Genomic DNA, 27,769 nt, shown 5'->3' on the forward strand with positions numbered 1-27,769 from the left:
CTCTCGGCGCGCCAGCGTGAATAGTTAATGGCCAACAAACTCTAGAGCGCGTCTCGCTAATGCATATCGTACTATGACCACACAAAGCCAAGTAATAACGCTTTCACGTCTCGCCTGAGCGCCTCGTTCGCCTTTTCAAAAGTACTTTCCGTCGGTGATTACTATCATAATGCATGCATAATCTCTTTGTACCCGTCGATGGGTCTCGTTATATTGAAACGCCAGCGGGACTGAATTACGAAGCATGTCTCGTTTCAGCGTTCAGCGGCCCTGAGTAAACGATGTTGTGAAGTTTCGGAGCACCACATCTTGCTTTCGGGTTTCTTTTTCTCTCTATTTTTTTCTTTTTTTCTTAAACTCAACCGCGCACATCTGAGCCTCTCGGGCCGCCGACGCGCTTGTGGGCGTGTAGAGCGAGCAAATGGACGAAGCCTTCTTTGAAAAAGACGTGGCGCTTGCTTAGAGTAGCTGAAAAATGCACCTCACATATCTCTGCAAATTGCGGACAACTTTCGCCGGTAGCAGTCGAAATGGAAGCGCTCTCCAACTTCAAGCAACCGCGGTCTCAACAACCTGGGATAATCATGTTTGTAGGCTGCGCAACCATTATGACGCTCGTCGAGCTGAATTGCATATGGCGTCGAGCTGAATTGCAAGGATGGTGGGCAGATTGTTCTAGAGAAACTGGCCACCCCGTATACGCAATGCCTCATAACGTCGAGCGTACTGGAATCTTGGAAAAACGCTAACATAATCCTTGCATTTACCTTCCCTGCAATTGCCACCGTTACTCCGGCGGCAGCGGCATATGGCGGCCGCGCGCGGTCGCGTGGGTCATATTTTGGAAGCGGTCTGCGATGGGGACATAGTCAAGGTGCGTCGACAGCTCATAGTTTGGTGTGCGCTTTGTTCTCGTCGCTCAGTTGGCGTTGAAGCGATATAAGCAGCACGAAGGTCACTTCGCTCGCTGCTGCTGCCGCGTTTCCTCACGCCAGCGTTTTGACAGCGAGTTTCAGTGGTCATCGAGTGCGATGTGTTCATGTTTCTCTGTGCGTGTGACACCATGCTTGTTACTAAGGCGAAAGCCTTAGACGGTTCATGGGACGAAAAATCCGATGTCTTACATTGTCCAGCGTTGTGACACCAAAATTCATAGGGAGTCGAAACCTCGACCTTTGGTAGGAGTCCAATGCAGCATCTGTGGTGTTATTTGAGGCGAACTTAACACCTACGATCTTTGGTGGGTGTCGAATCCACGACCATTGCATCAATGAAGGCGAATTAGGCCATCAGTTTCTTCGTAGGAAAACGTGAAGCCGACGCGAAGAAGTGTCAGCATGACCTTAGGCAGTGTTATTGAGATATAGTTAATTACGGCAATCAAGCCCACGATCTTCGGTGGGAGTCGAACCCACTTGGAGATATGGGCGAACAGGCCATATGTCCAAGTTGGATTCCAATTGTGCGACCACCTGTGACTATTAAGGCAATTTCTGTAAAACCACACGCGTCAGCGAACTTGCCGCAATTTCCTTCTTTCCTTCCCTCCTCTCTCTCCCTGTGATCTTTGCTTTCCCCTTTCCCATTCCCCCGGTGTAGGGTAGCCAACCGGACGTTCTTCTGGTTAACCTCCCTGCCTTCTTCTTTTCCCTTTCCTCCTCCTCCCCCCTCCCAATTGCCATCGCAAACGTCGAGAGTCGACCACAGGACCTTTGGTGGGAGCCGAGCCCTTTACCTCTGGTCGGAGTTACATTCACGACCTTTGGTGTTAATTAAGCCGTAGTTGATTAAGGCACTCGAACCCACGAGCAAACATGGAGATATGGGTGAACCGGCCATATCTCCAAGTTGGATTCCAATTGATATCGTGAAGGAAGAGGGTAGAACCCACTTCCGTTTATGTTAATTAAATCGAAGTAATTAAGGAACTTGTACGATGACCTTTGGTGTGACGAAACAAGTAATAGGAAGTAACAACGCATTAGAATGAAATGTCAGGTAATATAATGAATGTCTCGTGAACTGGAAGGCCTTAGCCTTCATCCTCTTTAGCGTAGGCTAAGTGACTGTCAACGTTTCAGTTAGTAAGAGAACGTTTGCAAAAAATGCGGCCGATAAAACTATTATCCTTACTTTGTATAGCTGTCTACTAATTTGCTACCGCAATCCATCCTTCGTTTCTCGCGCGAAACAGTGACCTTTTTTTTTCCTTTCTTTCTTGTAGTAAAGCAGCTCTGATGCTTCTGTAGAACGCGGAAAGACAGAAAATCAGCCTACACTGCTACACTAGTTCTAAATTGGTGCAGCGTCTTTCTCTAAGTGGAGTCGCCAGCTAATAATCTGTACTTTTTACCTGTAGCGCGACGCTAATCACTAACCTGAATTTTGCCTTCTTTCATTTACCTTATCATTTGTATTCACAATGATGACCTGATAACCCCACTTAAATGTGTACACTGGCTTGAGAACGCAGAACTGTATAACGACGAATGCAGAGCACCCAAAGGTTGCACGCGTGAAAGAATCGTCAAACCGCGAAATTTGAAGCACGCGCTATCACTTCTTCGCATTACGATATTTCGGAAAGTTCTCGCACATTCCCCAGCGTGACCAGCAGCTGGTGCGAAAGCTTGGACCGTGCGCCCAAATGCCACGTGTGTGTCAGCAGGCTTTTCAAGCATCTCGCCACCTTGCCGAGCCATTTGGCGATGCAGTGGAGACCTGGGCCAAGTCCCAGGTACGGGATGCGCTACATGCGTTTTCCGAAACAAAGGTCGCGCAAAGAGCCCTGCATTGCCAACGAGCACTGCATTAACGCTCCCATAACGCCGTTCTGGTGCCCGGTATAATGGGGACATTTAGGGCTGCTTCTCTCTACCACAACAACGACGACTGCACCCAATTGTACAGAATAAGCTTGCCCACCCTCCTCCCCCTGCCCACTGAGTCTTTCCTCACTCACACCCCCCTCCCCCGTCTTCATACTATACTAGGACTGCAAAACGACCACCGGTGGGCTACAACTTCGTTCACTGTCGTGCTCTAGGCAATGTGAACACTTTGGTAAACTCCGCTGCGTCTCCTTCATTTATGTTTTCATGTTCGCGTTTCTTTGCAACACGCTTGATCTTATCGCGGCTCCGGAGAAAGGGCCTCCGTGCCAAGAATAATGAAGCGGGTGGAGGTGCGTACGCGCTTTGTTTATATTTCAGATAACGAGCTTTTTTTTGTTTGTTTCCCGTCTTCATACTTTTTCCGCACGTTTTAAGCTAACGAGTTCCATACGAGTTCGCCTTGGTCTCTCTGGAAATGCGGGGGTTTACTGCTACCCGAAGCTGTGTAGTACTTGGCCGACGTTAGTTAGTCGTCAGTTCTAGTTAGGCTTTAAGCTGTGGCTTTAAATATGCAAAATATACAGATAATGGCAGATTTTACCATACCCGGAAGAGACGGACAGCAGTGAAAACCAGCCTGAACGCGGCGACCACTAATATAGCTCTTTATCCTTCTATTCCAAAGCGACGAAGGCCATACACGAGAGGCTGAAAGTTGCGCAGTTTTATTGTGTGTCAGAGATAGTTTGCAGAAGTGAGAAGGGGTGACTATACGCATGGAGACAGAAGCTCAGAACATGTACGCTAATGATCTTTGTCGAGAAGGCAAGTCTTGTAGCTTGCTTTACGCTTTTTCCTAACCTCAAGAATAGCGGCACTTGTGATTTTCTTCGTCCTTCAAATATGATACAAAATGCCAGGATGGAAATGGAGACTGAGTAGACTGCAATTATTTATATTCGGGAACCTTTCGTCTTCTTTTATTGAATAATTTTCTTGAGCACACCTCTATGTTCTACTTTTTTCTGTTCTTTAATCATGTGGATTGTTGATATTTCGTCGTGTGCCTATGGCTCGATTCCGTGTGCGAATGTGCGCTTGTTTGCAATCAAGTCTTTGATATTTTTTTGTCTTGAATTCCAAAACCCCCCCGGCAGCTCGTATCCCTTCCCTCAATTGAATTTTATTTCGTTTTGTTTTCTCGTTGAAAAGTGACAACTTCATGCACGCTAGAATACATTACTTTGGCCTCCTTCGTTGACTAAGCCACGGCTGTTATATATATTTATTTTCTGTTCTCATAAACTTCTTTTAGGCTAATGACTGCTCCGTGTGTTGTAGACGACTTCTCTAAGGACTAATTTTACTTCACGTCATCTGTGCATGGTGTTTTTTTTCCTTATTCGTGGAACACATTAACACTGTGGAGAGGCCAGTGTTCTTCTTTCCGTGCTTTCTAGAAATTCCACGATACATGAAAACTTGAGGAAACTGTGCGTACGCGTTTGCGCGTCGATATACCGTTGGCCAATCTTTCGGCAGCACCTTCGACTAAAGTGGCACGCGCGACATCTTATTACGCAAGCAGTGCCGCAGGTTCTCTTTTCACTTTCACATTTTGCGCCATCATAGCGTTTTCGGGGCAACCACTTCATGCATTACGCCTCGCTTCATCGCTGTTTTGGTCAACCTCAACAATGTTTACCTGTATGATATCTTCGTCCAATCTTGTGCGCTGTTTGACCCTATTATGCTCAGTGTATTATTCATGATATACACTGAGTTTTATACAGCAAAATTCTCGTTTTAGCGTCTGAAACCTAACGCATAGCCCTAAGTAGCGTTTCTGATGCGCTGAGTGAATTTTTAGTTTTTGATAGTTAAGCAAACCATTTACTGATTATTTGCTACAGAAAAGTGTTCATAGTTCAGTTCTTGTGTAAATGTGCTCTCCGTGGCCGGAAATAGATGCGATGTCGAACCGCTCTTAGCGGCATTGAAGGGTTAGATTGTGATCCATATCTACCTGCGTTGTGAACACTATGTATATGTATACATTGGTGTTCACAACGCGTTCACAATGAAACTTTTTATTCGTGGGAAGCGCATTTGCTTGCGATGTTTAAATTTTCTCCTGCCGATTACGTCATTCGCCAGTGAAAGGCTTCTGAATTTACTCTTTTCCCTCTTTATCAATTTTGTTTACCTTTTTATTACCGTCACCGTCACTTTCCCGCAAACATACTCTTTCCAACGAGATGAGGCGCAGGTGCGCAATAACAGACAAATTACGTCCGAAAATTCTTATCTTCGTTATCATAGTTACCAACTCACCATGGGCACTCTGGACAGAGGCATTCTATTGCTTAAGTAATGGCTTGTTTGTCCTGCCTTAACAATTGTTAACTGTCCTGCCTTAAATATTGTTGAGGCAAGACAGTTAACTCCAACTGCAGCTAACTGCAGCTGGAGCGGCCACATGGGAAAACGTTTGTGAGCCGAGCTTTTGGTTCTGCCTTAAAGAACCTCAGCTTATTGAAGTAATCCATCACTCTCTGTTGTGCAGCGTGTTTCTTATCCTCTGAATTGTTTTAGTGTTATACCAAACAAAGACATTTCGCATCAATAAAAAAAATTATACGGGTTTCGGCAGAACCCATATCACAATGACTGTCGATAATATTACGATTGCATTCAAGCATTGTAGTAACACACCGTATTGCTGAAGACTGCTCTGTAGTGGTTAGGCTGACATTTCCATCGCTTCAGCTACTTACGACATAGATTGACTCCGAGATCGGCCCACGTACATGGATGTGAACACTCATTCGCCAGTTTGGGTCATGACCATGACAGTATGACGCCGACTGTGTGAGGACGATGCATTTTAAGTTAGGAATTTCAAGGTGACCCATTTAGAATCCATTAGTACTCCCGTCGATTGAATGAAAAAGGTGCTTAACGCGTGTTCGAGCTAAGTATGACGGTCGCTCAGCATTGTGGAGAAGCTCCTCCAGAATTGAATAGACAGGGTTATCTTTAGAACGTAACGTTCTACAAGCAACTTTTCTTTTTCTAAATCACTCATCAGCTACGCCATGGTACTCAAACATCAATAACAAAAGCGAGAGTACTAACAAGTCTGGTGCTTTAACCCGCATGCGTAATTTTTATGAAGAGACAAGTAGAAAAACAAAAACAAGCCGTGTTGTTCCTTTGTCTTGCTGCCCGAGGTTTCACACACACACACACACACACACACACACACACACACACACACACACACACACACACACACACACACACACACACACACACACACACACACACACACACACACACACACACACACACACACACACACACACACACACACACACACACACACACACACGCACACGCACACGCACACGCACACGCACACACACACGCGCACAAACACACACACACGCACACACGCACAAACACACAAACACGCAAACACACAAACACACACGCACAGACACGCACAGACACGCACAGACACACACGCACACGCACTTACACTTAGTTACTACTAAGTAGTAACTAAGTAGCTAAGTAGTAAACTAAGTAGTAACTACCACTACTACTGTCTCGCTGAATATGTGAGACGCAAACCGCCCTTGTACAATAAATCATCTTATATACATACGGCCATCTGAAATACCCCAACAGACTTGTCGGTGAACGCCTCTGTTTTCTATGAAATTACACAGAGAAACAACCAAAGGTACCTAAATACCCTCCCTGCGACAAACGTAGGTCGGTCGAGTTCTCACCAAAGTAAATCGCGCCGATCCCGAAGGCAGTGTAATCGGTTGTTCATTGGGTCACGTTAGCCGCGTGGTGGAGACTACGGATCTCGGCGTCATTGCGGCAGGCAAGCACGTAATCGCTGTGCTGCGAAACGCCCCGCAGTTCTGTTTTACAGCATTTAATTAGCCGCTTTCGCGAAGCGGCTTCGCTTCAAGGAAATGCCCGCATGTTCGTGTGACCTGCATAGTTCTTATTTAAAAAATTCTTTTTCTTTTTCATTGATGACTTTTTTTGTACTGTCGTGTATGTGACGTGTAGATAACTGCATTTTCGGAGTAATGAGACTGCGCTCTGGGCTGGATCAAGAGAACAGTGGCATCACCGAGAGTCATTAGCTAAGGACCGCCGCACCACCACGTACACTCGGCTCTCTTTTGCTTAAATAGAAGGCGAGCGCTGCAAACCGAGTAATGGGCTCACGCTAACGTTCTTTTCACCACGTTTTATCACACAATACATAAATATGCGTGAACCGGTGGAACCTCGTCCTCTAGGAAAGGAAGGGTGCGAAGCTGCAGTTCGAGAAGGCTGCTAAAATTTACACCTAACAAAAGGAAGCTCAAAGAGCAGAGCAGGTGCGCCAAGAGCAAAACATCGAACAGAAGATTAATAAAGCGATGCACCCTAATTGGGGAGAAGAAAGGGAAAGCAAACGGGGAACAAGGGAAGACAAGAAACCAGTAAGGCCCACGTAGGCAGCTGCACAACGCGACACAACCGGCTCGAGCCACTGCCCCTGTCGTTAACTATACGCGAACGGAATAGAAAAAGTGAAAATAAAGGGCGTTAACTACTGCGGAGCAGGCGCCAACTGCGAAGACTAATTGCCTTAGCCGCCATTAGATGGGATATCCCGGCAGGCCGCGTTGCTTCGCTTGCGGCGTGAACGGAAGCACTATAGTTCTCGGTGGGGATAAAAGCGCTACTTTGCCCAGCGAAGAGGCGAGACGTCAGGGACGTTAGAGTTGCGTGCAGGATTGGAGTCAACAGCTATGGAATGTCGTACGTTTACAGCTGCAGATTTAAAAAAAATATATACAATTGTCACTCCTAAAAAAAGCCCGACGTAGAATTTTTGATACGGTGACCTTTGATACGTCCAAGTGCTTATTTAATCGCGCAAAACGTTACGCAATGCCCGCAGTAGCGTACTTGAGACGCTGTAGCGATGTTTCAGACTCTGTAGCGGTCTTTTTACTACTTATGTAAAGTTACTTACGCAGAAAAGCCTTACTTGATGCTGAATAGGAAGACAACAAACTATTGAGAAGACGCTTAGGAAAGCTCGCTATCACTTCCTGGCGGTTACATGAAACGTCACGCAATTTACGTAGGAATCGCCGCTCTAATTACAATAAATCAATCTTGGAATTTTTATTTGGCCCTTATGTCACTACTTGGTTAAGAACAACCAGTGTTCAAGTACTCACAGCACTTAAGTTCCGCATAGTCTTGTATACCGAAGCAGCGCAAGGCAACTAAGGTCGTTACACAGTGCCGGCGAACGTTGATGCAGGGTTGTGGCTTACTCCACTTCTTGGCTTTCAACTTCGAGAGCGGTGTTGATATCGGTGACCAGCGATGACGTTAACAGGGCGATGGCGAGTGTTCTGCGCCACACACAGGCTCTACGAAGCGACCGTGTTCAGCGGCGGCATGCGGTGATCAGCGCAGGCGCCAATACCGTGGAGAAATTGATCATCCCGGAAGGACGCTGCATATTCAGGACAAATGTATTTCGCCACCTCGTGTAGTTCTTTTTTTCGTTTTTGAAGGTACCGACGTATACAGTGAGTGTTGAAGTTTAGCAAGTAATGGTAAACGTCACCAATCGTTTAATGCAGTAGATAGTCTCAACGGGTACGGGATGAACTCGGTCGAGTAGTAGCTTTCTACCTCAATATGCCGCGATGAACTGTTTCTCCTGTGCGTGTTTATCCCAGCACGTTCAAAGGAGACACTCTGGTGGAGCAATATAGCTGGCGTTTCTCAACAAGGCTAGATCCTCGTGCAACTAACTGTAATTGCAACTAACTGCAACTGCTGCAAATGCAAAGACGCTCGGTGACAAGATGAGTTATTGCTGTGAACGCCTGGCATTTGAGAGAGCCCCACGCCTCCTCCCCCCCATTCCACCAAATGAAATCGTGCTAGCCCCACAAGCTGCAGTGCTGCTCCGCAATCTACGCAGTCGTGGAGAACACTCCAACTCGTAGCGGGGACGGCGATAACGCAAATAAAGCGGCGCAACATACGGGGAATGAGCCTCATTTGCCGACAGCGCAGGGTAGCGACTGGCCTGGAAATTGCTGGCATAGTGGGTTAGTGTTAGGCGCGTCATTTGTTCGGATCCAGCTTCCAGCTATGCACGCGGAGATGGGCTCCCCTTCGTCTCTCAAAGCTTGTGCGGATAACGCCGTGTTCGCCGCGGTTACTGCGTGCGTGGTGCGTTTCGCACATCTGTGGGAAGCCTGAGCGCCGGAAAACGCCTTTTGTAGATATTTGCAAATGAAGCGCGCCTCGCGTAGTATATCGCTAGGTCTTGGACCACTACGTTCAAGTGCAGGAACTGCCGGTGAAAATGAGAGAGCTGTGCCCGTACGATATAACGAGGCGGCCCAACTTGAACAGCCTACCTTCTGGGTGCAGATGTTTGCACTGGAACAACTTTATGAGAAGAGGGAAAAAAAACCTTATTCTTAAGGGGAGAGGAGGCAGGGCTGTTGGTTTTGAGTGGCACTCATTGTAGGTTCTCGCTGGCCGTACGTTTGATAGCCTGCTCAGTGAACCTTGCCAGGTAGACTTGATCTAGATAATGATCGAAAAAGCAAAAATTTTCCACCGTCAATATCAATCGATTCGCCGAACTTTCTGCCTTGCTACAATTGATCTAGATGGCTGATTGCGGCAGTTAGCTTTAGAGGAAGTCCATACGTGGGTAACCCGCATTGTATAGCACGCTGTTATAGCATTAATTTGACTATATTTGTATTATTTACGCAAGATTTCTGTTTGAAAAGAAAAGAATACGTGTCTGTAAGTTTCGGTTGGGTGGTCAATTCTTGACTGATTAATTTGTTTTCTGTATGAGCGACTCACTAATCCATTGCTTGAGTCAAGCATACATTGACATGCACATTACTTTAGTAACTTAATGATTGATTGGTTGATTGATTGATTGATTGATTGATTGACTGATTGATTGATTGATTGATTGATTGATTGATTGATTGATTGATTGATTGATTGATTGATTGATTGATTGATTGATTGGTGAGGTGTAAGTGAGGGAGGGAGAGAGGCTAAGAGGGAGAGGGCAGCGACCGATCTTTGAAGGGAGGGGAGGAGTGAATAAAGAGAGAAGGCAAGAATTTCAACCCGACGTGCGTTTGGTTCGCTACCCTACACAGGGGGAGGGGAAAGAGGCATAGAGAGATGAGATACAGAGAGTAGGTGGGATCGTTGAAGGGAGTGAATGAGCGAATGCTTAGAATAAACCCACTGGTTAAAAAAGCTAGAGTGCTTTTAACTGTGTCCAGCTTGAGCTATGGCACTCCTCTAAGGAGGCGATGTGCTTTCTTGAGGATTGGCTTAGTTCCCGCTACAGTAGTTTGCTTATTTTAGGTCACGTTTTCGAGTGCTGATGTAACTGAGAAACGCCGATGTGTCTTGAGACATGACCTATTTGTTTGGTTGAAACAGCACTATTACAGTAAAATCTGGATGACGAAACAATGTACACGATTCGTCTGTAGGTGGACATCTGAACATAAACAAAACTGAATGCGAAAAGTATACCTATAAAAATAACAAAGGCGATGAAGCTACTTTAACTATACAAATGAGAGCACTTACTGAATTCGCTAACGACTGGTGAAACACTGCGCTTCTTCTAGTGCAGGGATATTTTTCTTCTTTTTATCGCAGGTAGCACTTTCACGGGGATCTTAATCAGTATACACCACAATGTATGGCACAAGTTCACCTAATCGTGTTTGTTTGAGTGGTGATTACATCCATAGCTCGAGCTTTACCAATGCGCCAGTTCATTTAAGAGAGTCAATTTGTAGCTTCGTTCGGAAACACATTACGTTTTGGAAACACGTCCGCACGCTTTCTTCATTATCGTACCGTCCGTAACCTGGAAAAAACGCAAGAGAGAAAACGCCAGGACCGTGTAGATGCTCCCCTGGCGCATCTCAGCAGATCGGTAGCTGAAAAAAAAAAAATCACGTGGTACACACTATACTGCTCGACCTGGCCGCATGAATCGATTCTTCTTCGACCGTCTGGCATCATCGACCTGTCTGAGCGGGCGCAATAACTTCGTTGAGTTATACTCGTCGTTTGCCGGAAGCAGCCCGTGGGCGTCAGGAACTTCAAAGAAATCAGCTCTCTTCATCCCGCGTTCGATTTCTCGGTAAGCGATCGCTATTTATGAAACTAAGTAAATGTTGCACTAAGAAGCCTTGCTATAGTTCGACTATTAGGATACTTGTGCGCCCGTGTGGTGTGAGGGTGCCCGCACAGGGTCTGTTCAGTCACTACACTGGCGAGTCCCTTTAAACGCCACAGACAATGGGTACTGTGGATGAGTCACTGTGCCGAAACTTATTTGGTTGCCGCTTATTGTTATTCCTTCCGTGAAAGCGCCGCATCTTTTCGACGTCACATGCCTAGAATGAAAACACGCGGAATGTAAGACCGACTCAATTTTAGCGCGCTTGTCTGCCGAAAAGCGAACGAATTTCTTGGGCGTGCCTCTGCTTCCCTACATCAAATAGCGCTGAGCGAATTTTTCTTCTGAATTGCAAGTTCCTTTCTTCCTGCTACATTCGGAAGAAGTACAATTTTCGCTTTCGAGAAAAAATACCATGCTAGAACGGCGGGCATCTATAGCAGAGTGTACCAGTCGGCACTGCAATACATGGGTAACAGGCGTACATTCAGGAAACCGTAAAACAACATCATGCAATCTATAAAATATCCACCACGCCGCCCTTACAAGTTACAGGCTAAGTTGCAGTCTAACCGGAGGTCCTGCTCTCCGGAAAGCCAAAGATGTGCGGCTATGCGGTCATGTTCTAGCATCAACTGAATAATGAACGAAGATCGTCGGCAAAGGGTTTACGGGAAAATAAAAATGAACTCAACGCAAGCGGTTATGGTGGTCTGTTACCGCCGTTTTTTTTTTCGTTCTTTTTTTCCTGGAGTACTTCAGTTGTTCAGTCGTTAAGACAATTAGCGTGCTAGAAAGACGTTTATCGTAGCGTAGTCATAGCGTCTCGCAGTAAGTGAACGTTAATGGGCAGAGTTGCGTCGTAAAGAGTTTAAGCCAGATTACCTGCGGCATGTTGTCTTGTTTGTTTCTCTATTTTTTTTCTTGCTTTTGCGCGTTCTGGTTTGATGAAACGGCAAACTAGAAATGCTTCTATGCAATAGATAAACGTAATCATAATTCAATCCTCTATCCTTATCGATCGAGCGCTCTTGATATCGGGCATCACCTCAGGCAACCAGCGCAGTTCAATCTGGCGTCGCGATATCGTCGTATTACGATGGACGCTACAGCTGCGCTGGCCGTATCGGATACACAAGACTTGACATTAGCGAAATCTTCTGCCAGGTGATATTGAAAGCAAACTATCGATTTCTTTAGGCTTTCAGTGAGAGAAAGAGGGATGGGGGCGCTGCACCATGAAAACATCCCCCCCCCTCCCCATCCCCGGTAAAACTATTTTCCTGCTGCTTATAACAGAGCACACGTAAGTATTTTTGTAGGATTTCAAGTTTTAAATATTTTGTGCCTAGAGTTCTTAAGCCGTGTTGCGAGCACGTAAATAGGGTGCGATCGTCCTACGTGTTGCCATAAATCAGTGAGATATTGCCAAAAGAATGTTATGTTCCCTTTGCACGCATGTTAAGAACCGGGGCTCTACCTTGCCAACGCCCTTTATATTATAACGGGTGTGTAAAGCCTATATACAATAATTACTCGGTGCCTCCCCAGTTGAAAAAGACAACAGGAATTCCTGTCGCAACTACAGAAATTTCTGTTGTACAACAGGATTTTTCTGTAGTAACTACAGATTCCTGATGGAGCGACAGACTTTTCTGATGTACAACAGACATTTGTTGTTGCTACTACAGAAGTACAGTCTGTCGTATGTCTGTTGTTACAACAGAAAGCTGAAGCTCTACAACAGATTTTTGTAGTACTACAGAAATTTCTGTTGTACAACAGGATTTTTCTGTAGTAACTACAGATTCCTGATGGAGCGACAGACTTTTCTGATGTACAACAGACATTTGTTGTTGCTACTACAGAAGTACAGTCTGTCGTATGTCTGTTGTTACAACAGAAAGCTGAAGCTCTACAACAGATTTTTGTAGTACTACAGAAAAAATTGTCATCACTACAGGCACCCTGTTGTCCCAACAGAAATACTCCTGAAGTAACCCGAAAAACTTCTGTAGTGCTACAGAGAGCTGTTGAAATACTACAGAAACCTATTGTGGCAACAGGCCCCCAATTGTCACAACAGAAGTGTTCCTGATGTAATGCGACCAACTTCTGTTGTACTACAGAAAAATGTTGTTGTACGACAGAAACCTATCATTGCAACAGGCCCCCAGTTGTCATAACAGAAGTGTTCCTGAAGTAATGGACAAACTTCTGTTGTACTACAGAGAACTGTTCCACAGCGGAAACCTATCGCCGCAACATATACCCAATGATGACAACAGAAGTGCACTGAAATTGTGTGATGCGACAAGCTTCTGTAGTGCCCGGTTGAAAAAGACAAAAGGAATTCCTGTCGCAACTACAGAAATTCTGTTGTACGACAGAAGTTGTTGACATTTCTTAATTGGGAGACATTTCTGACGTTACGACAGAAATTCTGATTTCGCAACAGAAGCATTCTGTCGCGACAACAAGAGTTCTGAAGTCGGAACAACAGCTTTATATCCTGACAGCGACTCCGACGCTACGACACCAATTCTGACGTCGCAGCAGAAACATTCGGTCGCGACGGCCAAGAGTTCCGAAGTCGCAACAGAAGCGCTTCCCGTCGCGGTCCTTTAAAATTGTATGTTTTTGCATCGGTAGTGTACACTGTACTTTTCTCCTGCGCGGTATTCAATCGCACTTCTCTGAAGCCGGCAATGCTGACACCGATGGCACCGACACCGGTATTAAAGTCGACGTGGCGAATAGTTATAATTGTGCCGTGACGACGCGGCACCAGCAACGCCCTACCGGCCTCCTCTAAATCGGCCGCTGATCAAAATCATACCATCTGCGGGAATGGCTGCGTATCCGTTTTTTTTTTTTTGGTAAGATGTGGCACACAGGCCTGTGGACTTACATGTGCTGTTACACTGACACATTAGTTAATTTCCCAGGAATATTTCACAAGCTTATGCGAAGCGGAAAAGAAGATTTCGGTTGTTCCACAAAGTTGCGTGAAAAGCTGTCTCGCTCGGGTCTCATTAATCTGATACAGTGCTGCCGTGAGAAGCCAGTATGCTGTCAGAAAGAACTCTCATCCACGAATGTTTATGTAGCTATTTTGCATTGAACACACGAATTATATGCGCGCTCAAAAGTGTAAAGAACGAGAGACAACTGTCGAAACTAGCAGTAATAACCCTAAAAGTCAACGTTGTCTATTTCTGAATTTCTTATTTAATATGGATATCGTACATCAAAATCGATGTTCTAGCACTGCACGATGTACTTGTCGATGGTACGAACACTCTTGCTCTTCTAGAGATGCGGCACTTGACGCGGTGGAGTGATAGCGGATCTTGGCTCTCAAAATGCAAATGTAAACATCAGCGCATCAGCACGTCGTACTATTCACATGGCCAAAACGTACACTCGAAGACCATGTCAGGGGTGGAAGAAGAAGAAGAAGCCGTGTGGAACGGCTGTGCTCTAAAATGCTCTCTGCTGGAAACAGCGTATCGGCCCCAGGCCGAGGATCGTCGACCCCGTTTTTGAATGAAGATGCAAGCTACAAAGTTGTCCTCCCGCGTCTACCAACCGGTAACGATGTTTTGAATTCTGTTTTCCTTCATGCGGACTTGAGTGGCAGACCATACCGTGCTCCCGACTTCCGAGACGCTCTGCTTGAGGTAGTGAATACTTCAGATATTGTAGGTGTCGGACAGTATCAAATGAGCCATGTATGGATGGTTACTTGCGCTAGTAGTGCGGCAAAACAGACTCTCGTCGCCTGTGGTGAGCTCCGTGTCAAAGGGCTGAAGTGCATGGTGATAGATCCGGAAACTAAAAACATCAAGCTTAAATTACTATGGCTTCCACCTCACCTTGAACCACGACGCGTTGAGGAGGCGTTCCAGGCCTATGGTCAGGTGAAGTCGGTGGAGAGAGAAGCATGGAGATGCACTGGCATGGAACAGTGGGTGACAACAAACCGGGAGGTTTCCTTGGTGCTCAAGGACACTATCACCGTAACCTCAATACCGCACATTATGTCCATTTATGGACACCAGTGCCTCGTACTTATCCCCGGTAGGCCTCCTCTGTGCCTGTGTTGCAAGCGCGTGGGACACGTTCGACGACAATGCAGAACACCGAGATGCTTACAGTGCCATCGATTTGGTCACTCAGCGGACGCCTGCGTGTCCACCTACGCCAATAAGCTTCGTTCTGGGCAATATAGCGCAGACGAGCCACAACTGGACCACCTCATGGATTCTACAGAGGTAGTAGATGCCACCGGAGAGACTACAGGTGGCATTAGGGACGAGGACCAGGAGACCTTGAAGCCAATGCCAACCAGTCATAACAGCTCAAGTAAGACTAGCGAAGCTTCCGGCGAGGATGACTCAGTTTGCCCACCTGGCCTAGCAAGCCTTAAAGAAAAGCCCCCTGATGACAAGGAAGAAGAGGAAGAGGCGATGGACATCAGCAAGGCCAGGAAACGTCCGGCACCATGCAATGACGAAGCAACAGAATGTGCACTACCGGCGCCCGAGAAAGTGTCTCCTAGTGCTCAGCAAACTCCCTCTCCTGGTGATAATGTGCCCCGCCGGTTATATCAGCGTAGTCAGGAGAGTGGCACAAAGAAGCCCAAAGGGAGCAAGACCACAGATTTACCTGTGGCCAAGGGCAATGAAATACAAAAACTTTAGGTGAGCAAAATGGCTAACGCCTTCACCCTCCCTTTATGTGTAGCGACACTCAACGTACGTGGGCTGAGGAATATAAGGCGTCAGCGGCAGTTACTACACGTGCTTAGGCAGCATGAAGTTGATGTTGGTGCAGTGCAAGAGACAAAGATATCGTCTGCTGGTGATGTCAACCTTGCGCTGCAAACTTTTCAACCTGATTACGAGGTGTGTATTAGCCAAGCATGTGGTGCTTCCGCTGGATGCTTTTTGTTAGTCAGAAAGCAGTTAAATCATTCTTCATTGTCGCTGCGTGTTGATGGGGAAGGCCGCCTTATATGCTGTGACCTCTCTTTTCATTCCCGTAATTGGCGATTCATTTGCGTTTATGCTCCCTCAAAAGTGAGTGACAGGAAGGCTTTCTTCCTCTCACTTGCTCCGCTCCTAGATACTGACAGAGATTTGGTACTGTTGGGAGACTTCAACTGTGTTTGTCATTCCAGAGACCACTCATACCTAACTAATCGTTATGATGCAAGTGCTGCTTTCCTGCATCAGTTAACGGAAGATCACAATCTAATAGACGTGGGCGCCTACACCCCATCTTGGGTGCGGTTCACGCACTTTCAAGGCGTCTCCCATGCTCGACTTGATCATGTGTATGTTTCGACGAGTCTCTGGTCTAACATTCACAACTACGCCGTGAAGCCTGTATTTTTCACAGACCACTGTTTAGTAGCTGTTTCATGGGGTCCCCGAAAATTCCGCAGGTTTGCTCCAAACTGGGAACTGTGGAAACTTAACACACAACTTTTGCGAGAGGAAAGTTTTGTAAACAAAGTGAAAGAATTATGACTAGAAATAACACAATGTCAACAGCTTACTTTGTTTGCTCTATGGGAAATGTTCAAAAATAGAGTAAAAAATGAGGCGATTGCCATTTCATGTGAGCTGTCTCAAAGAAAAAAAGCTGAAAAGCATTACCTTCATGATCTACTTCACAAGCTGCACGCTTTCGAAAGCCAGGAACCAGGGTTGTATAGCGATGAAATAAACACAGTTCGCGCACAAGTACAGAAATATGAGACGGAAGTGTACAAAGGAGCAATGGTTCGTTCACGCACAACTCGCTTCACAGAGGAACAGCCCACAAAAAGGGCTCTCGGTGATGAGAAGCGATACGCGCTTTCCAAGCAAATATTAGAAATTGAGTCTGGTGGGTCTGTATACACAGACACGCCCCAAATAATAAGCCTATTTGAAGCTCACTATAAAGATCTTTTCGCTGCAGTTAAGCCTCAGAATGGATACGAAGAAAACGCTGATCAGTTTATTTCGCTTATGCCACACTTAGAAGAAGATGATAGACTCAGCGTTGATGGGCCAATAACTCGAGAAGAAATTAATTTTGCCGTTGAAACGCTGCAGAGGAACAAGACGCCTGGTCCTGATGGCCTTAGTGCTGAATTTTATATAACCTCCTGAGTCCCCGCTATGGGGATTTGTCCAATATATTGGACATTAAGAAATAAGACAGCACTTCTGTCAGAAGGCTTTCATCCTCATGAAACCGCACTGTCCAACTTATTGGACACCTGCTTGCGCCATCTATGCAGCATTGATGAAAATACATCGTTCAAATTCCTGCCGAAACAATTCCACAATGGCGGCATTCAGCGGCGCGGCGTTTTACGGCAGCTGCCGGAGAAGTAAGCGCTGTTTCTAGTATTTCTACCTGCTTTCAGGGCATATCTTTGATTTTATAATAAAGTTAATACAACAGCATAAGCGCAGAATACGAAATTTAAATTTTTGGCGCGCGTACTTTTTTTCACGATTCCTTTGATTTCGCGTGTCCATTATGTTGGACGCTAGGACTCAACCCGGTTATTTAGACCGCGCTTTTGAGATGGCCTTGTTATGAACAGCAGGCGAGTACTGTTGGCATTTAGCGGCTTGTGGACGAAATCGCGTCTCTTTTTTTTCTTTAGGGGACCGGCCTCGCGTGTCTGATTAATTAAGCGGATAACCTTTCTTTTTTCAATCCATGGCTAGGACCCGCGAGACACCTGTCGCAGGTGGTCTCGTAAAGAACAGAACATATCGATGTCCCTCGACCAGATATTGTGCGCATGTACAACGTCAACATGGGGGGTGTTGACAAGGCAGACCAAATGATAAGTTACTACAAGATAAAAGCACGCGTCAACAAGTGGACAGTCAGAGCCATCTTTCACCTCTTCTACATTGCCCTCAGCACCTCCTGGGTGCAGTACACGCGGGACATACGCTCCCTAAAGAAACAGCGGAAAGAAATACTCAAATCTATGCAGTTCCGCCAATCTGTTGCTGAGACTCTCGTGGCTCAAGGGAAGAAGCAGGATGAAACGAAGAGTGAGAACAAAGCCGAGTTGCATCCGTCATCAAGGCAGGCTCGACTGTCTCCTCGAGAACCCCCAAAAAAGAGCACTACCCACTGCTCAATGCTGGCTGACACTGCAAACGCTGCCCGTTGCAGACTACATGGCTGCGACATGGAAACAAATCTTTTTCACCAAATGTCGGCTCTTCTTCGGCATCACCCAGGAACAAAAACTGTTTTGAAATTGCCCACAGGAAGTGAACACAAGAGCAAAATTTTTGTTGAGCAGAGGAATGCTCTTTTTTGTACTTTATTCACTACTTTGCCTTTCGAGTTATTAAAATATTTTTGCACACGAGATTGAGCGAAATATCTGCGGTATGACATTACGTGCGCGCTGGGTGAAAAAGACCGGGTAGCATCCCAGTGTCCAATATATTGGACATCGCGCTGAGCTGAAACTATCAGGGCTGTTAAAAAAATATTTAACACTTTTCATCTTCATACACCTACTGACTTATTCTGAAAGTTTGGAAAAAATCTGTGCACCCAAATGCATCCCGGGTTTCAGGAGGATAAAATTTCAGGAATTCCTGTGTCCTTTTCTGCAGCAACTTTTCGAGGAAGCCTATCAATATGGTGAGCTTCCTCCATCTTTCTATCAGGGCCACACAACCTTAATACCAAAAAGCACTGATGATGAAACAATAAAGAGAGTAAACGGTTATAGGCCGATATCATTATGTAACGTGGATTACAAAATATTTGCAAAAATACTGACAAATAGATTGCAGACAGTCATTACTAAATTAGTAGGTGATCATCAAACATGCGGAATTCGAGGCCGCTCTATACAGACAAATGTTCATATCGCACGTTCAGTCCTTGAGTGCATTGAGGGTAGTACGGATCAAGTAGCTCTTCTCCAGATTGACCTCGCCAAAGCCTTTGATAAGGTTCAACACGAATTTTTATTCCAACTACTGCGACATCTTCAGTTAGGGGATGTATTATACAATGGTATAACACTTTGTTATAAACACTGCACTACAAAGTTAATTGTGAACCGTACCCTCTCAGATATAATACAACTACAGTCATCCGTTCGTCAAGGTTGTCCGCTCTCGCCTTTACTCTTCGCCATATACTTAGAACCGCTTTGCTTAAGCGTGCTTTGTGACTCGAGCATTAAAGGATATATGTATGCCGATGCGGAAATTAAAGTGCTAGCTTATGCAGATGACATTGCCTTCTTTTGCGTCGATAAGCCAAGCATTACCAAGGCAATAAACGCTACCCTGCGTTTCTGTGAGACTGCAGGAGCTACTGTAAATTTTGACAAAAGTAGAGGCTTTTGGCTAGGCATGTGGGCGCTCACTCCTTCTGTATTCGCGAATATTCATTGGAATCAGTCTCCGTTGCGATATCTTGGAGTACCTCTCGATAACTTCCGTAATAGTGGACCACATTGGGCGTCCACGATAACCACTATCCGTAGAAAGGTGACAACCTGGCAAGGACGTGACCTCTCCATTTTTGCGAGAGCTAAGGCATGCAATACATTTCTCGCTTCTAAGCTTCTTTATGTTCTGCAGGTCTTGCACTGCTCACGTGTCCATGTCCAGGCATTTCATAGAATATTTGCATGTTTTATTTGGCATTCATCATGGGAAGCCATGAGAAGGGACAACCTTTTTCTCCCGCTTGAAAAGGGAGGCCTGGGTCTTTTGCATTTGTTTGTGCGACAATTGGTCATGCGCTTATTTTACCTTAAAAATGTCCGTCATCCATTCCTTCTCGCAGTTAATCGAGCACGTCTTGCGTCACACCTCCCTTTTCTTTTTGTCACGACAAACGTTGCTGAAGAACTCCCGTTATGGGGCTTCTTAAAGGAACTTGTCGACACTATTTCATTCTTAAAAGCCAGATTCAACCTTGAATATTTGTTTACCGTTAATCGCACGTCGCTAAATGCAGCACTTATAGATAACCTTTTCCCTGAACCGCTGTACCGAAAGCCGTATCTGTCTCTATTTGGTCAAGATGTTCTTTGCCGTGTCCGTAGAATGTGCATTGCGCCAGCAGCAAAAACGTTTTTCTTTAAGCTGCACACCTCCACACTGCCAGGTAAAACGTGGCTTCAGGAAAAAGGACTCTATGTGCCCTGGAATACAAATTGTAGGCTTTGCAATCAACCCGAGACAATAGAACATTGCTTTATACTTTGTCGTGACGCATTTCTTTTTTGGGACATTTTACAAAGAACTATCAAAAAAGACTTTCCTCTCACATGTTATGGTATCCGGTTCCTTCCTTTCAAAAAGATAGCCAGTAATACACCATATGATTTGTTTATGTTATTAGGACTTTATTCATTATGGAGAAGTCGAATGATCGACAGACATGCCGAGCCACCTCGCTCGACAAGGTCTATCTTCCGAGAAGAGACTGCTCAAGTCCGGAGTGTGGTGGCTACATATGATCCCGTCCCTGAATGGATTTCGCGTCTGGACGCTTGTGTTTGTTTACCAGAATTTTGAACTGTCATTGGACTGTATACTTTCTGTGAATTTGTTTCTCTTGTATGATCATATGTGATGTAACTGTAGCGGTTTGACAGTAACGATAATTCCATGCAATAAAGAAAAAAAAAAATGTCAGGGGTGGTGCAGTGGTAAGAGGCCGGGCTAGGAATCGAGAGGTCGCATGTTCGAATCCTAGGCAAAGACGTTTTTTTTTAATTTTTTTTACTTTTATGTTTTTCTTTTTCGTGCTAACAAATTTACATAATCTTACGGACGTCTCTGTCAATTTTTAAAATTAAATATTGATCAAGAACTACAGAACTTTCTACTACAGGACGTCACACTACAGACAACAGAACTACAGGCAACAGAACTACAGGCAACAGAACTACAGGCAACAGAACTACAGAACTACAGACAACAGAACTACAGACAACAGAACTACAGAAACAACGTCCCAAAATACAACAGACTGGTAAAATTTCCTGTTCTGTTTTTCAACTGGGTCGGCAAGGTCATCATCATAATCATCAGCCTGGTTACGCCCACTGCAGGGCAAAAGCCTCTCCCATACTTCTTCAACTACCCCAGTCATGTACTAATCGTGGCCATGTCGTCCCTGCAAACTACTTAATCTCATCCGCCCACCTAAATTTCTGCCGCCCCCAGCTACGCTTCCCTTACCTTGGAATCCAGTCCGTAACCCTTATTGACCATCGGTTATCTTCCCTCCTCATCACATTTCCTGCCCATGTCCATTTCTTTTTCTTGATTTCAACTAAGATTTCAACCAATCTGCTCTTTTCTTATCTCTTAACGTTACACCCATCATTATTCTTTCCATAGCTCGTTGCGTTGTCCTCGATTTAAGTAGAACCCTTTTCGTAAGCCTCCAGGTTTCTGCCCCGTAGGGGAGTACAGGTAAGACACAGCTATCATACATATTTCTCTTGAGGGATAATGGCCACCTGCTGTTCATGATCTGAGAATGCCTGCCAAACGCGTCCCAGCCTATTCTTATTTTTTGATTATTTCAGTCTCATGATCCGGATCCTCGGTCACTACTTTCCCTAAGCAGATGTATTCCCTTACCACTTCCAGTGCCTCGCTGCCTAGTGTAAACTGCTGTTCTCTTCCGAGACTGTTAAGACTCAGCACGAGACTGTCAAGACTCGGCAAGGTAACTAAATCCATACAAAATGTTTCCTAATACTGATCTAAGTGTCCTTATTGCAGTAACTCATTGGCTAAAAACGACGCTGCTTCCGTTCAAGATGTAACGACTCCCAGAGCGGCAAGAGTTGTTTCTCTGATGACGCGATGGCTAGTTAAATATTTATGGAGCTGCGAATGTGGAATAATGGCGGCCGTCGTCAATCCCTATGCACTGTCGAAGAGTGCATTATTTAGGAACACAACATAGAGACAAATTGAAGAGGCTACCAACAGGCGTTAACGGATTCTTCCACCAGCAGAACTCTTTATGCTTTGCTTCGCTAGATCGAAGCACCCATGAATACTAAAGTTAACTGTATCCCGACAATAAAAAACCAGTAGGGGGGGGGGGGAATGTCGTGCCCCTAACAACGAAATATTTCCGTTAAAGGAAAGCTCAGAAATGTCTCGTATAACGAAGGCGCCTGCGTGGAGCCCCAGCGATACAACATTGGCTCGAGGAGTAGGGGTACACGGAAGATACGGCTCAGTGCTGTGAATACCGCGGCGGGAAATGAACGAACTACACCGTCTTGCACTCTCGTGCGTTCCATTGTTCGCTCCTGTGCGAAAGAAATTGCGTACAAAGGGAGAAATGCCACACAGGTGTAATCGTATACACGAGAAGACGCGTGCAGCAGCCTAGCGTGCAGAAGCACAGAGAGAGAAATCTTCCAACCTTTTATGCGTTGATGAAGGCAGTCGTACGAAAGTAGGGGCAGTGTAAGACTGTGAGAGCAATGCAGTGTCTCCCTGGTTTGTTTGTCTTCTGATGTGGCGTTCCCCGCGAACGCATTATGTTACCTGGATATATTTTGGTGTAACGCAGCTTTTTTGCACAAACCTCTATCTCTCTCTCTCTCTGGTTACTGTATGTGCCCCTACAATATTACGCACAAACTCTAAGGACGATGTCAGGTCTGTACTAGTGCAACAACATCCATGCACTGAGGTACATGGATGCTCACTAAGAAGAACGGGAGGCAAATCTTATATGAAGACAAAATCTGACGCCCTTGTGTCATGTAATCCATCACGCTTTCTTACGGAATAAACGATATTGAGACTGGGTTTTCGCCACATAAAGAAGCAGTTGAAGAACCATATTATTTGAAACAGAAAAAGTGAAACAAAATCGGAGGGTGGCAGAAGGAGGCGGTGAGGAGTAGGTGAACACGAGGCAAAAACTTAGTGCAAAAGAGAAAAAAAAAAAACGGTGAAACCCTTACTACGATGGCTGTCGACGGTAATGAGTTACCATTGAATCAATACAGCGACACAGCGTATTGAAGTCTCCACAGACGAGCACGAATCAATATTATGCCGGGCACGAAGCAGTATCTGGGTCATGCAAACGCTTCGAGCAAAAGCGAGACGACACGTCTAGTGGTGGGGAAAGAAAGGTCAAGGTTCACCAGGTCAAGAGCCGCGATGTTATTGCTTCCCATGAAGGCCAGCCGCCAACTTTAAATGAAAAGTGAGCTGCCGCCATCTCGCAAAGGCCATTCATAAAATCATAACGTCAGTGCTGACCTCATGACGGCTTTACTGATTTCATAATTCCCGTGCTTGCGTATTAACTCCTATTTGGACCTGTAGTTCTCAAATCGCTCACCTTTTAGTATATTGCAATTCGTTCGCAGAGCAGCACGCGAGTGGCAAAAATGGCGAGTTGTGGCCGTAGTTTACACGTGATGTCATGGACGCAGCTTCTCACAGTATTGGTTCTCCAATATGGCGCCTAAGATGACGCCACTCTGTCATCCAACAGGGCGCCCAGGATGACGTCAGTCCAAACCATCTAATCAGCAATGCACAAGGAACAGGACGTGAGAAACGGAAGGCAAGTTGAGGCGCTGTCTGACGACTGACAATTTCTTCGAAAATAACTATATTAGTCTCAGCAACGTGTACTTAGAGGATGCAAAGACAATGGAAATTCCCAAAATTGCATCAATACTGGCAAATGGAAAGCGCAAGGGTGCGATAACAAACTTAAGGACTATGCAGAAAATAAATCAGTAAAGCCGTCATAAGGTCAGGCAGTCGTGACTTTATAGTTTTATAAATGGCTTTTTGGTGATGGCGCCAGCTCACTTTTCATTTAAAATGAGCGGCTGGCCCTCATGGGATACAATAATATCGCGGCTCTTGACCTGGTGAACTTTGACCGTTCTTTCCCCACCGCTAGATGTATCGTCTCGCTTTTACTCGACGCGTTCGCTTGACCCTATCAGGGCTTTATAGAGAAGCTTGCGTTATGCGTGTGTTTGCATGTTTCGAAATTCAAAATGCTCTGGGCGATTCCAGACGTGCGCCGGTCCCTGTGCCTAGCGAATCTGTTAGGGTTGCTCTAGTATTGAAAACGATAATGGCGGTGACGATAGAGAGAGAGAGAGGAAAGTGGAAAGGCAGGGAGGTTAACCAGAGAAGAAAAATCCGGTTGGCTACCCTACGCTGGGGAGAGAGGGGAGGGGGAGGTAAAGTGGAAACAAAGTAGAGATAAGGAGACGATGATGATTAATATTATTATTGGGATGATGATGGTTCCTAAACATGGCACGTACCTACAGTTATGAATGAGCCAATAATTTGTTCGTTGTAGGAAACTCAATAAATGTACTAATAAAGACCGCAATGAAAAAGCAGGCAGAAAAATTGAAAACTTATTCAAAATTCATATATTTAAGTAACCAGATCAACACAAATTTATTTAAAAGGTAGTAGAAGCAAGGGAGCAATCTTATTCTATGATGCAAGGCCGAAAGAATTTGACGTATAATACAGCAACAGTGAAGAAAAGGGAATAAACGTAACCATTCTACAGCTTGAAGAATGTCGCATACAGCGTCAAAGACTTTGGTTTCTCTTGCTGCTGAGCCCGAGGTCTCGGGATCGAATACCGGCCGCGATGCCGCCATTGCCAAGCCATCGTCGTCACTGCGTCGTCGTCAGACAGTCGCTAATAATATGCGTCGTCACATGACGTCATCGTCTTATCGTGGTGGCAGTGTAATCGTCACTCCAGCATCGTCACACCTCAATGACGCACCTCAATCATCACTAAATTATTCGCACAGAGCCCGGCATCAATGCACCTGGTGAGGCTGAGCGGCCGCATGGCGCTCTTCAACGAAATTTTCTTTTCTTTGCGAAATGTGAACTTTCGGGGTGCATGTGGGCATGCAGTCTGATGCAGCCCGTGTCATCCGTCCAGAAGTGCTACCACCTGTGAGGACAACGCGGCAAAGCGAGCGCAGGGCCTTTCGGCTCAAGGCACGAGAAAAACCCAGGTTCAGTTTCTTTGTAGAAACCCAGGTTTAATTTTAGTGATCTTCCGGTGAATCCAGAAATAGACAAGGAAAATGTAAGGCGATCGACGGAACGATCTTGTTGACTCAGGACAAGTCGAGTGTATATGTACAAAGTTTAAAAAGAAACTTCGTGGACAGCAGTAAACCAGTAAAACGCAGGTTGAATTGCTTGTGGTGATTACGCATTTTCTCTAGCTGAACATTATAAGGAACTGACTGGGGCAAAAAAAAAAAACTCCCGAATGCAAACAGACAAAAGACGTACAGGAGCCGTCTGGACCAAAAGGTTCGCACAAACCCTGGATCATGCAAACTGTCAGGGAGACAGCGCTGAAAACAAAATGAAATGAGCTTTTATTTGCCACAACCATGGTCTGACTACATGGCACGCCATACTGGAAGACTCCGGATTAATTGCGATCTTGTGGGCTTGCTTAACGTGCTCCTAAATATAAGTACATGAGCGTTTTCCTGCGTTACGTCGCCATGGGAATGCGGCCACCTCGGTCGAGTTCGAACCGGTGACTTCAAACTTAGCAGCGCAAAACAATAGCCACTGAGCTACCATGGTGAGTCCGGGAGCCGGCGTTTTCGGCAACAACAGACACGGAGGCCCATACTGAGTATGTCATCGTGTGGACCCGATACGCAAGTCCAGAAACGAAGACTGCGACATTGTATGCTATATACGACTCTAAGAATACAGGCACAGGACACCGAAGGGTTGACGAGCTGTGCCCGTATTCGCGTGGATTTGAAGCGACCGAGGCTAGATGGGAGTCGTTTTACGATGGAAGTGTATTTATTCGTGCGGGATGAGCTCGGGCGTTGCAGTGTCGACGAAACTAGAGCACTGCGCTTGCGAAGCCGTTTGAAAAAACATGATTCAGCGTTGTAGGCTTTGAGATGCGGTATACGTGAGCCCGATACAGCTCCTACATGTACTGATACATTGTTCCTGTGCAGAACGCCGCTCGTCTAAAGAAGTCCCCGTAAGAAAATGGTGCCTGTGCTCTGCTTCGTGCCGGTTTTACTTCTGTGTGTCCGCGGTGCCTGCCATCTGGAGTAGCAAGCTGGTTCGTCAGCCAAGCGAACACTCGCAGTTCCTTGTTAGAAACAGCAAGCCTCTTTCTATCCCCATAACGTATGTATAAGAAATCACTAGCTGCAGCTGCAGGGCGATGTTTCGTAGTATTGATCCAATAGAGAGACAAGGTTTTGCGAGCCAACGGGAAGACCAGCGCACCCTTCAGTCCACCTCACCGGTCGATCGATACGGATGCAAGCGGGATTAATAAACAAGAGATCGTCTTCACCATTTGTACAAATACGCGCACACATGACACGCGGCTGCAACACATGGACGTTGGGCGAATAATAAGTCTTTCTTTGTTCGACGCATTTTACGTGTACGTAAGAACCAACATAGATCTTAAGAGATCTTAGTAGGTACGAGTATGAGACAGCACAGGATGGAAGATGGGAAAGGCATTGGAAAGCGAAGAAAGCGCAAAGTAAACAACAGCGAAAAGGTAATGACGAAACGAACGTCATCTCAGACAACATTCTCCTCAAAAAAGCAATGCTCTCACTGAAGCCGGATCCAACAGGTTGAGCGGGCGCAGACACGAGAAAAGTAAGATCATATGTCGATAGACGAGGCGGTGAAGAGTCTTCAATGCTCTCCTTACGAGCGTCTACTTATTGCGTATGCGCGATCATTTTTCGCTCCTGTGTACTGTATTGGCTCCAATATCTGCTCGACCTTTGTATGAATCGGCACAGCATGTGTGTGAGATTCCTGTACTCTATGAGCTTGTAATTGTTGCTGGTTTTTCTTGGTCTCTTTGTTTCGCTTAAAATAAAAAGGCACTTCGAAGTGAGTTAATGGCACTTACAAGTGCAAGGGAAATCCGTCGAATAATTATACGCACGATAAGACTCTAAGTTGCTGTAACTGCAAGGTTTCAATTTCGGGGTCTACTTTGCATTGACTTGAAGGGATTCACAATTTTACGACCTTTTACCTTACACCTAAGAATACGACGTTGCTGGCATTAGATGTGGAACTCACCTACTAAATACACGAATTCGAGACTTGTTTTGTTTCTTGCATTCTTTACACGCCTCTGAATTTTATAACAGAAAAATCGAGTCACTGAGAATTTCAATTCTCTGAATATAACACAAACTGCGATTACAGTGTGTTGACCAACTAAAGTAACATGCGTCAGGTCAAGCAAGACATGGTTGAAGCACGAATAAAGTCAAAGTTGGACCCCATTTTATTTGAGAACAGTGCAGTACGATTGCGACCGCGAAAACGGCAGCAGCACGTAGTACCGTATATTTAAAACAGGTGCTCCAAACTCAAATTTGTTATTGTTTTCTTGTAAGTACAAATACGAAAAGTTGGCATATATTACCAGGCGATCCAGAATTGTAGTACTAATTGATTGAGTGACAGGTTTTACCGTCTCCATGCTACTCCGAGGCTGAATAGACAACGTAATAGAGGATTCAGAACAATTTGTTAGCTTC

At 45.5% G+C, this 27,769-nt stretch overlaps 2 protein-coding genes across 5 annotated transcripts in view; both read left to right on the forward strand.

The window, feature by feature from the left end:
* LOC135906551 (uncharacterized) overlaps positions 1-27,769 on the forward strand; it is a 478,731-nt gene that overhangs the window by 411,480 nt on the left and 39,482 nt on the right. The gene's annotated exons all lie outside the window — the stretch shown is intronic.
* Positions 14,593-20,834, forward strand: LOC135906550 (uncharacterized). Its single transcript, XM_065437998.2, has 2 exons — positions 14,593-15,836; positions 20,539-20,834. Exon 1 carries the CDS (start codon positions 14,619-14,621, stop codon positions 15,834-15,836), a length of 1,218 nt encoding a protein of 405 aa, XP_065294070.1. The 5' UTR covers positions 14,593-14,618; the 3' UTR covers positions 20,539-20,834.

Source organism: Dermacentor albipictus, chromosome 9 (assembly GCF_038994185.2).
Source record: "Dermacentor albipictus isolate Rhodes 1998 colony chromosome 9, USDA_Dalb.pri_finalv2, whole genome shotgun sequence".
Lineage (NCBI taxonomy): Eukaryota > Metazoa > Arthropoda > Arachnida > Ixodida > Ixodidae > Dermacentor > Dermacentor albipictus.

What these genes read in the sequence shown, in the direction of transcription:
- LOC135906550 (XM_065437998.2), top strand. Translation starts at nt 14,619, where the DNA reads ATGCTCTCTGCTGGAAACAGCGTATCGGCCCCAGGCCGAGGATCGTCG.